The sequence below is a fragment of the Erythrolamprus reginae genome, chromosome 1 (assembly GCF_031021105.1).
Source record: "Erythrolamprus reginae isolate rEryReg1 chromosome 1, rEryReg1.hap1, whole genome shotgun sequence".
Taxonomy (NCBI): Eukaryota; Metazoa; Chordata; class Lepidosauria; order Squamata; family Dipsadidae; genus Erythrolamprus; species Erythrolamprus reginae.
Window position 1 is genome coordinate 95,042,519 of NC_091950.1, and position 13,234 is coordinate 95,055,752.

Sequence of the window (13,234 nt, forward strand, 5' to 3'; positions counted from 1 at the left end):
GTATGCAGCTCCTCTCCAGACTCCGGACGGCATACAAATGATTGTAACTTGTTGCTTGTATCCTAAGATTTTTTTTTATTAATATTGATTGTTTCTTCATTGCTTATTTGATCCCTATGACAATAATTAAGTGTTGTACTACATGATTCTTGACAAATGTATGTTTTTTCTTTTATGTACACTGAGAGCATATGCACCAAAGACAAATTCCTTGTGTGTCCAATCACACTTGGCCAATAAAGTATTCTATTCTATTCTATTCATCTTTGAATTTCTCCAATGCTTCTCATCCAAGAAACTTCTTCAGTTCTTACTGACTAGTAGGGAATGGAAGGATTTATATTTTTTGCAGTCATCTGGGTGTTTTAACACTCTGAGATTTAACCATTAGCTCCCAGAGAAAAATATAAAATCTTCCATTCCTTACCATTCAGTTAGAATTGAAGAAGCTTCTTAGATGAGAAGTGAAATGTTTTCAAGGAAAAAACTAAAAAAGTACAATTGCCTTATGGAAGAAGCACCTTTGGAACATTTTCCGAAAAACCATTAAGGGAAAATTCTGTAAACACTCTTAGTTCATTTGTCATCTATTCCCAGTCACAGTTTAAAGTCTATACCTGTCTTTATATAAAGAAACTGGATCGTTGTTATTTTGACTAAATACTGATATAATTAATGACCTTCATTTCTCTTTTTTCAGCTATTTGAAGTATACACTGGACCAGTATGTGGAGAGTGACTATACCCTAATATATCTGCATCATGGCCTGACTAGTGAAAACAAACCATCTCTAGGTTGGCTGCGGGATGCCTACCGGGAATTTGATCGCAAGTGAGTGGCTGTTGTTTTGGATTTTAAAAGAGTTATGATGGTCTACATAAGGATAAAATAAATAAAAATGAGGGTACAATATAGTTTTATAGCCTTCTTGGGTAATAGATTTAGGTTGATTCTCTGTTTTTCTTAACAGCAAATCAAAATGCTTCAGATAAATCATAATTCTTTGATTTTCAGATACAAAAAGAACATCAAAGCATTGTTCATTGTGCATCCAACAATGTTCATCAAGACACTGCTGATTCTCTTTAAGCCCTTGATCAGGTATGAAAATGTGAAGAGGCTTTGTTGGTAATTGTATGGATGTAGTATAAAGTGGTTAGGAAATGAAGTGTGGTTTTTTTTAAAAAAAGTAGACTTACAATTATAAGTTGAAATTTTAAAAATTATATTGTTTTTGCCTTCCTTCCAGGAAAGAGTTTGATGATGCATTATTTCCCTAATTTTTTTCCTTACAGAAATGGATGAATTGGATGGAGAAAGCTCTTATATATGGTTTTTATATTTGGTTTAGCAAAGCATTTCATCTAGTGTCCCATGATATTTTGATTAGCAATCTGTTAAGTTTAGGCTGGTGAGATGATAATAGTCACATACCTGGCTCAAAAATCATACCCCAAAAAGCATTCAGTGATTCTGTATCTATCTAGATAAAGTAATCAAGTGAGATGCTCCAAGGTTGAATCTTCAGCTCTCTGTTTTTCTTTATTTTTACGATTTGATTGAAGAGGTGAGGGCAATGCTTATTAAATCTGCAGATGACGCAGTAATGGTTGTGATAGCTAATTCCATAAATAAAATTCAAAACTAGCTTGATAGATGGAAAAATAGACTAAATGTAACAGAATGAAATTGAACAGAGGCAAATGTAAACCTCGTCACTTAGGAAACAAAATTTAAATCCAAAACCATAGGCTGGGAAACTATACGGCTTAGTAATAATATTTGTAAGATGTTCTTGGAACAGCAGGCGATTACAACCCAAACATGAGCTAGCAGTGTGGTTTGACTATAAAAAAAAGTAATCAAAAACTCCCCAGTCCTGGGCAATACAACAGGATTCAGAGCAACTAGAATAGGTACAGAGAAGGGTAATTGACAGATGAAGGGACTGGAAACTAGCGTATTTTTCGGAGTACTGTATAAGACACACCGGAGTATAAAATGTACCTAGATTTTAGAGGAGGAAAACAAATGAAAAAAGTATTCTGAACCAAATGGTGTAGTAATATATTTTTTAATAAAATACCAGTGTAGCAGAATATTTTTTACAAACATGTATACTTTTACAACCGTATACATTTTTTACAAATTTCAAACTTGACAGCTTTAAGACTTATGGACTTCAACTCCCAGAATTCCTCCTCCAGTCATGTTAAATGGGGTAATTAGAAGGCAAAAACACACCAAGCAAGCCATTCCTCCCCCCCCCCCCCTCGCCGCCGCAAAAATGGGATGGGCAAAGAGTCTGGGAAGCCTGCAAAGAACTCCTGGGTCCTGGGCAATGGCAAAAATACCCCCATTTTGGTCATTCTAGCTTAGAAATGGGAGTTTAAGTCCACAAGTCAGTTTGAAGACTCTTGCATCCCTAACCCTTAACCAAGGAGTCTTCAAACTTGCCAGCTTTAAGACTAGTGGACTTCAACTCTCAGAATTCCTCCTCCATTGTTCAGTTCTGGAAATCTTCCAGTCAGCTGATTGTTGAGGATTTCTTCTCTATAAATGATTTATTGCAAAAGACTGAAGTTCTTTTATAAAGTTCTGTAGCACTACATTTGGAAAAAGATAAGCTTTTAGTCCATTGAAAAATCTAAAGATAAAGAATTTTAATAATAAATTGCCAATGATGTTGGGACAATAGGACAGTATATCCTACTGCACAAGACCATCCTTCTCAATGCCATTTTTGTCTGTTCATCTCATCCTTGAGTGTACTAACACTTATTTTTTCATGTACCTGGCTATCAATTATGTCTTGCAGCTTTAAGTTTGGACGGAAGATATTTTATGCAAACTATCTGAGTGACCTTGAGGAGCATGTGAAGTTGGAACAGTTGGGAATCCCAAGCCAGGTGCTAAAGTGAGAACAGATTGCTTACTAAGTAGCTTTTTTCTAGCTTCTGTGGAGGATGCTGTATTAAGAAGGGGAGTCAGTGAAAGGGCCTTCAGTGTTTGGTTTCTTTGCACATTTCGCCTGATACAGGTAGTCCTTGACTTACAGCCGTTTATTTAGTTTCCAATTACAATGGCACTGAAAAAAGGGGACTTATGACTGTTTTTCACACAACCGGTGCAGCATTCCCATTTTGATCATGTGATCAAAATTCAAATGCTGGAGAATATTGGCAGGTATTTATGACGGTTGCAGTGTCCTGGGGATCCCTTTTTCGACCTTCTGGCAAGCAAAGTCAATGGGGAAACCAGATTTAAGTAACAACCAGGTTACAAACTTAACTGCAGTGATTCACGTTAATAACTAAAACAAGAAAGCTTATAAAATGGGTCAAAACTCACTTAACAACTGTCTTGTTTAGCAATGGAAATTTTGGGATCTGTTTTGATCGTATGTCTAGGACCACCTGTGCTTTGAACCACTTGGATGCCTCCCAGCAAAAGATGGGGAGACATTTTTATACAGTCTTTGTGTTGGATACTTTATCCGTTATTCAACTGTCTTATTATTCCTTTGCCTTATACTTGAGAACTTACCCTTAACTTTCTTAAGCAGAGATTATTTTAGGTGCCATCTTTAGCGTGCTAGAGATCTAATCAGCTCATTCCAAATTACTTGTTTCTGCTCAGTTACCTATGACCTTGATGTCCTAGCTTTTATTAGAGGGTTTCTAACAGTTACTTAGTTAATTAGTTAGTTCGTTGACAATGTAATGTTATAGAGTTATGTTTTAGTGCATTATTGCACAAAGTAGTGCATCAATGGATACTAGTTAAATAAGAATTTTTAGTGTAGGAGAGATGGTATCTTGCGCTGGCTGGAGGGGTTGGGAGTGGGAGGCACTGTCCTTCAGTGGTTCTCCTCCTACCTCTCCGGTCGGTCGCAGACGGTGTTAGTGGGGGGGTCAGAGGTCGACCTCTAGGTTGCTCCCTTGTGGAGTGCCTCAGGGGTCGGTCCTCCCCCCCCCTGCTATTTAATATCTACATGAAACCGCTGGGTGAGATCATCCAAGGGCATGGGGTGAGGTACGCTGATGATACCCAACTTTACATCTCCACCCCATGTCCAGTCAGCGAAGCAGTGGAAGTGATGTACCGGTGTCTGGAGGCTGTTAGGGTCTGGATGGGTGTCAATGGACTCAAACTCAACCCTGATAAGACGGAGTGGCTGTGGGTTTTGCCTCCCAAGGACAATTCTATCTGTCCGTCCATTACCCGGCGGGGGGGGGGCGAATTATTGACCCCCTCAGAGAGGGTTTGCGACTTGGGCGTCCTCCTCGATCCACAGCTAACGTTAGAAAACCATCTTTCAGCTATGGCGAGGGGGGCATTTTCCCAGATTCGCTTGGTGCACCAGTTGCGGCCCTATTTGGACCGGGAGTCACTGCTCACAGTCACTCATGCCCTCATCACCTCGAGGTTCGACTACTGTAATGCTCTCTACATGGGGCTACTTCAGATCGTGCAAAATGCAGCTGTGAGAGCAATCATGGGCTTCCCTAGGTTTGCCGATGTCACACTAACACTCGGCAGTCTACATTGGTTGCCGATCAGTTTCTGGTCACAATTCAAAGTGTTGGTCATGACCTATAAAGCTCTTCATGGCATTGGGCCAGAATATCTCTGTGACCACCTTCTGCTGCAAGAATCCCAGCGACTGGTTAAGTCTCACAGAGTTGGCCTTCTCCGGGTCCCGTCGACTAAACAATGTCATCTGGCGGGACCCAGGGTAAGAGCCTTCTCTGTGGCGGCCCCAACCCTCTGGAACCAGCTCCCCCCGGAGATTAGAATTGCCCCCACCCTCCTTGTCTTTCGTAAACGTCTTAAAGCCCACCTTTGCCGCCAGGCATGGGGGAACTGAGACATCTCCCCCGGGCCTATACAGTTTATGCATGGTATGCTTGTGTGTATGTTTTCTTTTTAATAAGGGGTTTTTAATGACTTTTAATTATTAGATTTGTTATATATTGTGTTATTATTGTTGTGAGCCGCCCCGAGTCTACGGAGAGGGGCGGCATACAAATCTAATAAATTGAATTGAATTGAATTCACACATACCAATGTTTCTTTTATTGTAGGTATGATGAGTATCTGAGATCACTACAAAAACCTGTCCAGGTGCCTCAGAAAGCAACACCACCCCGCCCACCTCTGCCAAATCAGCAGTTTGGAGTTTCTCTCCAACAGTGAGTATTTCTATCTCTATTTTGGTTGATGTACTAGTGATGCCTGCACACTTTCTCTGTGTAGTAGTAGTATTAATATTTCCAATCCAGTTACTGCTATAATAGGTTTCCTTCTGCCAGGCTGAGCTACCAAGATCACGGCCAGAGAGAGACACTGGATATTAGCTAGTTTCAGGGTCTTTTCTCTACCCCCCCCCCAAAAAAAATGTGTGTGTCTGGTGAGTGATTCTTTTAGAAAGGTTGGTGTAAAATTATTACTAGCTTCTTGCAAAGGAAAGATAAACAATTAAGCTTTTCCTCTACCAACAGGCTGAAGGAGAAGAGCCCAGACCAGAATCCTATCCCATTGGTGATCAGGGAAACCATTGCTTATCTACAAGAGCATGGTAAGAGCAAGGAAAATCCATGTTCAAATTGATTTGTCCCCTCTAGTATCTCCTACAGGGATGTTTTCCTTGGATGAGCTCAGCTATTTTCAGATGTCTTAGCATTTTTCTAATTCCACACTGAAAAACAGTGCAATCCCATATATAGCAGTATTGTAGCTGTTTCCATGTAAATATCATGAACAATGTTTTTCTAAATCCTTTGGAGAACTTGCCGTCCTTTTGCTTCATTGTCCAGTTCTATAATTGGCAGAATAGATGCATTGTTTTTAGGGCTACATAATGTCTGTAGTAACACAGTTACACTGAGCTCTTTCCCTTCCTGCCTCTTTCAGCTCTTACCACACAGGGGATTTTCCGGCGATCTGCAAATACACAAACAGTAAGAGAAGTTCAACAGAAGTACAACATGGGTAAATGTCTGCTTGAGGTAGTCCCTTCCATATGTCTTTCCCTTTTGTACGGGCTTTAGATTTGCCCTTGGCAGGTAGAATATCTGCCATATTGCAGGTAAAGCTTCGGCTATTACTCTGAGACACTTTACCCTCTCTTGTCCAGGGTTGCCTTTGGATTTTGCAACATATGAGGATGTGCATCTTCCTGCTGTAATTCTGAAGACCTTCTTGAGGGATCTGCCTGAGCCTTTGCTCACCTTTGGTCTCTACAGTGATGTTGTCAATTTCTACAGTGAGTGCTTATCAAGATGGTCCTAATCTCGTATCAGTAATCTTTTCTAGATAAATGGTCAAAGCAATGGAAACTGCAGTTTAATGTTTCCAAATGTAAAATAATGCACTTGGGGAAAAGGAATCCTCAATCTGAGTATTGTATTGGCAGTTCTGTGTTAGCAAAAACTTCAGAAGAAAAGGATTTAGGGGTAGTGATTTCTGACAGTCTCAAAATGGGTGAACAGTGCAGTCAGGCGGTAGGGAAAGCAAGCAGGATGCTTGGCTGCATAGCTAGAGGTATAACAAACAGGAAGAGGGAGATTATGATCCCGCTATATAGAGCGCTGGTGAGACCACATTCGGAATACTGTGTTCAGTTCTGGAGACCTCACCTACAAAAAGATATTGACAAAATTGAACGGGTCCAAAGACGGGCTACAAGAATGGTGGAAGGTGTTAAGCATAAAACATATCAGGAAAGACTTAATGAACTCAATCTGCATAGTCTGGAGGACAGAAGAAAAAGGGGGGACATGATCGAAACATTTAAATATGTTAAAGGGTTAAATAAGGTCCAGGAGGGAAGTGATTTTAATAGGAAAGTGTACACAAGAACAAGGGGACACAATCTGAAGTTAGTTGGGGGAAAGATCAAAAGCAACATGAGAAAATATTATTTTACTGAAAGAGTAGTAGATCCTTGGAACAAACTTCCAGCAGACGTGGTAGATAAATCCACAGTAACTGAATTTAAACATGCCTGGGATAAACATATATCCATCCTAAGATAAAATACAGAAAACAGTATAAGGGCAGACTAGATGGACCATGAGGTCTTTTTCTGCCGTCAGATTTCTATGTTTCTATGTTTCTCAGGATGCTTGACCCAGAGTTATGATTTTCTTTTACAGTAGGAGATAACTTATTTTTTCAAGTTAATATAATTAAATTCCTGTTGATTAAGATACTTGTTTCTTTTCAAGTGCTTTTTTCTCTGCAAGATAATCTCTCCCTATATTAGCTAGAATTGGGAATGTTGATGCATATCACATTTGTTTTCTTTTCCTTTAAGATATGGAAGAAGAAAGGAGTATAGATATTGTTCGCAAAACACTTCAGATTCTCCCAGAGGAAAACTATCAAGTTCTGTGTTTATTAATGAACTTTCTTGTGCAGGTAAGATTAGTGTATTACATACTTTTCAAATTCTCAGTCATAAGGTGTGGTGATGATGGTTGATTTATGTAGTTTGAATACAAATTTGGAAAGTTAATGGAGGGTGCCTTATAATATGATAGGCACCCTCCATTACTTTTTTATAATTCTGTGTTTGGAAATAATCTACATCTGAATATAAGATACATTGTTTACAAGACCTGTGAAGATTGTGAGGGAGTGTAAGGCCCTTTGTTTCCTTGTGCTTTTTATCTTTAATCTTCCATGTTTGATTAAATTTATCATCAATTTTTTTTGTTTAGTTATGACAAACATTGTTGAAAGATGGGCAGCATACAAGTTTAATAAGTTATTATCATTAATTACTATTTGGAAATGAGACGCTACAGTAGATGAACTTAAAGTTTTCCTGTGTATCCAATCTATTTCCTTCTGTAGCGCTCCATCCTGATCCCCTTTCCCCAGTCACTGACAAATATTCTACTTGTGAAAAGTTAAGGCTCAGGTTCCCCCAAAGCACTTTATGATTAGAACAAAGCAAATGATTAGAACATTTCTATATCCATGTTGAAATCAGATCACTAGGGTGGGTCCTTCCCATGATTCTGTGAGCATTAAACAATTACGGGTGCCTAGCAAGTCATTGTAGAACTGGATAGCTTTTTGCATGTCTTAAATTAATTAAATGTATAAGATCACTCAACTCACAGTGTCTGTGTGGTAAGTTGCTGGCATGTACTTAGACAGTTGAAGTGGCTTATACATCAACCAATAAATATCGAACAATTATATTTTTGTTGTTAATCCAGAAAAGTTTGAAACCAACAGAGTAAAAGAAATTAGCAGATGACTGATTCTGTAAACAAGAGGGGGGGGGGGTTGTAATTAAAGGCTTGTAGTTTACTAAAAAGCAGGTATTCTAAACTTCAAATACCACTATTTTATATGCAAGACAACTTTGGTCTTTATGTGTAATCTGAGAGTCGAATAGATGGTAAGGCGCTAAGAAGCATTGAATCAAATTCCCATTTTCTTTCAAGTGGTAAGAATAAATTTTCCTTCTCTTTCTCTCCCATTACTTCACATGTAGGTCTCTGCCAACAGTGATATCAACAAGATGACCAATGCCAATCTGGCAGTAGTTTTTGGCCCAAACCTGTTGTGGGCTAAAGATGCAGCTATAACCCTCAAAGCCATCAATCCTATCAACACCTTTACCAAGTTCCTCTTGGACAACCAGATGCAGCTTTTCCAGAACACAGAGGCTTGAACCATAAGCTGTTTGTGCTAGCACGCTCTGTGTCCACTGTGATCACTCTTTTCTTCTTCTCCTCCTTTTCTTTTCTACCCTGCCTTGGAGATGTGGCCATTCTTAGGAAGTTCCAGGTGGTGTGTAGTTTGAAAGATGGATACTTGTTTTTATATAGAGAGAGTTTTGGAAGAGGGGGCTTATCAGATGAGGAGGAAAAGCAGATCTTAAAAATCAAGTTCTACCTTGGCTATTCTGTCTTGAGTACTGGTACTAGGATTCAGGTTGTTCTTCAATGTCTTATCACCTCTCCTTTCCCAAAGATGTCCTACCACATTCCTTAGCTGTCAGTGGAACTGCTTTCTCTTAGTACCAGGCCTCGGAGGAGTGGATTAGGGTAGAATTTAACTCGAATCGGTTCTTTGGTCCAAATTGATTCTTCACTTACTGAATACACTTTATAGCTTTGATGGACACATGGGCTTAGTCCCTGGCAAAACTGAACCATAATACAACTGGCTTAAGTGCCTGGAAACTTCTCTATAGATTCCATGCAGCTCCGACACTTGATCTGTTATCAGGTGTTGCTGTTATGTAAAGATACAGGCTCTGGGATGCAAGAGAGCTCACTTTTTTGCCTTTTTCAAATGTTCCCCTGTAGACTTTGCCAGCAATTTATCTCAAATTGCTCTTGGCAGCAAGCTTTTCCTTTTTAATTGGCAGATAATGAATGCAAGTACATGCATGTGTATTGATATGCATTCAACCAGGCCAGCTCCTCTCTGCCAAAGTCCAGATCAAATGTTGGCCATACCTGTGATTGAAACAAGGGAAATGTGCTATTAGATGATTCTGGATGCAGCACTTTAGCCATTGGAATTAGATTTGTTTTCAAGCAAAAGCTTCGTAACAGGGCCAAACCTTATCCTAATCATCTGGGATCTACTGTGCCAAAACTATTAAAGAATGCATTTGCTTCTACCATTCTTTCCTTATAGGACTCAAATGTTGATTTTTGACTTTGACACTAATGCACCTTTGGTTTCTTTGGCATTTGAGAGTTTTGATGCATTGCTTTCTCTTTTTTTGGAACTGAGACAGCCCTACAGTGGGTTTAACTGACTTTTTTGGCTGTCTCATGACATTCAGTTTTGTAAGAGCTACTCTTAATTTATATAACAATAGCAGTGTCCTACAATATCTTTAGCAGTCATAGTTTTAAAATAAAATCTTAACATTTCCATGATGTCCTGCTGACACCTCTGTTGGCAGCTGGATATGACCACATAGCTATAAGTTGATCCTACAAGGTAGAGAGCCAAAACCATACACTTATAAAGAGTAGCAATGTTTTTACCCCATAGTTCAGTGCAATTATGTAATCAAATTATTTGTTATGCTTATAATTAACAAATGTAGTAATTGAAAAAATTCCCAAACTGTTAATGATAACCAGGAATGGCAGATTTAGGTGGTTGAAGTTATTAAGGGGCTGATGTGCTAAGATTGCACATTTTCCTTTATTAAGGCATATAATATTAATCTGATATGTTGTACATAGTGCTTAGTCTAAAGAAACGTGGGACCCTTTCAGCTAGAAATGGAAAGTTATGAAGATTATCAAAGTTTTTTTTTCTTAATGTCTTTTATATAATACTATTTAGCATGACTAAATGAGGAGTGGCCTTGCATAGAAACTATATCAATATTAGCTTCATTGTTTTATATTTCAGGCTATGAATAGCTTGTAGGCTATTTTTTATAGCATGCCATTGTGAATTGAGACTAGTTTTGGTCTGATTCCAAGCCGTAGAAATATTGCTTTGTTAATTAAAATTTGCCCAGGTTTTTTTTTTTTGGGGGGGGGGGGACCCGATTGTACAGAAACTGCAATTTAGAATTGCAAGGTCCTAGTGCTGCAAGTTCAGGCCCTTTACCCAAACTATAATTTCTATACTGAATTAGTTTCAGAGTTACATTAACATAAGTTGGAGACAAAATAGTTTCTTGGGGTTTCAGTATTGTCATACCTGAGCAATGACACATTTATCAACTACATATATTTCAAACTCCTGAATGTGACTTTGCATTGCCAGGTTATAAAGATATCTCTTGTTAAGTGTAGCATATTATTAAAGCAAACTTGCAAAACTGTAGAAGTGAATGAGTGTAAATAACCTTTAATATTCTCACTTTGCTGAGAGCTACCAGAAAATCTAAAGCATATGATTGCTTTGTTTCTTTATATTTTCTCATTTTGCCTTCTTGAAACCATAGCTAGCCATAGACCTGTGATTGGGCTAGACTGTTTAAAAGAATGAAATATGTGGTTTGAACTAACACTGCACTTCCAAGTTTCGATTTCCAAAATGCCTGCTGCCTGAATTGAGATATCCAAGCAGAGTAATTAGAGGAGCAGCATCCATGTAGCTCTCTGTCTTCTCACCCCCTTTTCTAATAGAACTTGATAGCTTGTTGTGACTATGCTTCCTCTCCTCTTTTGTCCCTTTGGTGATACATCAACTTATTCCTGTTCATTGTTGCTTGGCTTTCATGTTAGATATTGACCTCAGTATCTGTTGATGGAGCACTGTGTCTCCATTTTATTCCTCTTTTGCCTGTTATTAACCCTCATGGTTCTTTGGCATCATTGGAAAATATTCTGTGCCTACGTTGTTAACAGCTACTCCTCTGCTTGTACTGCCACAACGATTTTTGGGCAATTCTGCTGATGTTGAGTCCAATCTGGATGTCTTACGTGTGCTGCCTCAGCCAAATATTACATGGCCAAATGAGCCCTTATTGCACACTGTCCAGTGAGGTCTTCATGTCGTAATTTTTGTTGCTGTTCCCTATATATTTTACTTTTTTGATTGTTTATTGGGAGCAAGGCTGGGGGTTGTTAACTGTGACTTTTATTTACATATCCTTGTTTATTTCCTTCCAATGGTACCAATCTTGTATTCACCGTTTGCACTTTTTGTACTTCAATAAACTCAAAGCCAATAACAAATCTTTGTGTGTTTCTCAATTTGTTATTCTAAGATTAGTTATTAAGAGATGCTTTTTAAAAATAGGCACTTCCTATTGACTCCTATATTTTCATTGTTATATTGATTGCTTAAATCAATACTTGAAAACATAAAAGCTATTTTTTTCCCATTCTTAAACCAGTTGTGTTAGTTGGATCCAGCACAATGTCTCTATTAAGTATAAATCAATGCTTATTAGATATCACACAGGGCATTTTATCTAGTGTTTCTCCAACTCTACTATGGCTGTTTTAATTAATTGGTTGCTTTCATATCAGGAGTAATGTTACTACATGTCCAAATGTTTGTATGTATCTTCACTGTAATTAAAAAGGAATAAAGCAATTCCTACCTAGTCACATGACCATCAAGCCACACCCACAAAATAAGCCACACCCAGTGTGGCGGTAAAATTTTTGGCAACCCATTATTGGGCCTATGTGAAATACATATATGTTCCTTTAAGGGAGGACATATTAGCTTTCCAGGAGTGTGGACTATTATAAAAACTAGAACAATGTTAACTATGAGAACCATACATTTTTCTTCTGGCCTAATCCTTATCTAATTTTACAGCTAAATATACCAAATATGAATATAATCATATTGCTCTTTGGAATAAAAATGAAAGTATTTATAGTGACTGGAAAATGAAAGGAATTATATATCAAAAGTAAACAGGAAACGGATTTTTTAAAAAAAGTTAATTTTGGCATAACTCTAAGACGGGTAGGCAAACTTGGCTCTTCTGACTATGCTAGCTCAGGAATTCTGGGAATTGAAGTCCACATGTCATAGAAGAGCCAACTTTGCTTACCCCTGCTCGTAAGAAAATGACAGGCTTGTGATAATTGACTAATAACATGAGTCTCAATGAAATTAGTAAGGTAACAGGAAGAATCACACTATTTTAGTGTAGTATATTATTATACCCATTGTTGAACCCTTCTGTTGATATTAGTTAATTTGATATGGAATTCAAGATAACTCTTCAAAAATTCAAAAGGGATTGAATTCTGATTCTAATACTTTATTAATTTTTTAAAAAGTTAAATCTTATCAAATTAAAAAAAATGGAAACTTGTAAAATTTTCATGAACTATCAAGTAGAAAACTTTTCTTTTTTAAAACCAGAACCTTCTTTAAGGATTTGGAGATAGTCCTTCATAGCACCGAAATGCATCAAGCAAAATGTTTATAATATGTGGCAAGTCACTTTATTTTTTCTAAGTATTTGGCCTCACAATCATTTTTACTTTTTTTAATTTCCAGAGAACGGTGGTGGGTTTTTTTTTAAATCCATACAAAATGCTGAGAACATGGTCCAGCCTAAATAAGCTTATCATGTTTTCTCTGGGAGATTTCAAAGGGTAGAAATTGCTATCCAAATTAGTGTTGCATTTGGTTCCCATGTGACATGTTGAAATCATACCAGGATGATTTCTGTTTACGGAAATTACAGCCCCTAAAGCCTTTTGGATTACTAAAATCTGAAGTTTTGATAGAAAAGACAGTGGGACAGATGAA

At 37.9% G+C, this 13,234-nt stretch overlaps 1 protein-coding gene across 2 annotated transcripts in view; it reads left to right on the forward strand.

The window, feature by feature from the left end:
* Nucleotides 1-11,688, forward strand: part of ARHGAP1 (Rho GTPase activating protein 1) — a 44,310-nt gene extending 32,622 nt beyond the window's left edge. For both annotated transcript variants that reach the window (XM_070760111.1, XM_070760103.1), the window contains exons 5-13: nt 701-832; nt 1,016-1,102; nt 2,820-2,918; nt 5,089-5,196; nt 5,506-5,582; nt 5,918-5,995; nt 6,141-6,269; nt 7,323-7,426; nt 8,517-11,688. In XM_070760111.1, coding sequence (XP_070616212.1) covers nt 701-832; nt 1,016-1,102; nt 2,820-2,918; nt 5,089-5,196; nt 5,506-5,582; nt 5,918-5,995; nt 6,141-6,269; nt 7,323-7,426; nt 8,517-8,696 — 994 coding nt within the window. In that variant the 3' untranslated portion in view covers nt 8,697-11,688. The remainder of the gene's footprint in view (nt 1-700; nt 833-1,015; nt 1,103-2,819; nt 2,919-5,088; nt 5,197-5,505; nt 5,583-5,917; nt 5,996-6,140; nt 6,270-7,322; nt 7,427-8,516) is intronic.
* Nucleotides 11,689-13,234: the final 1,546 nt, after the last annotated feature.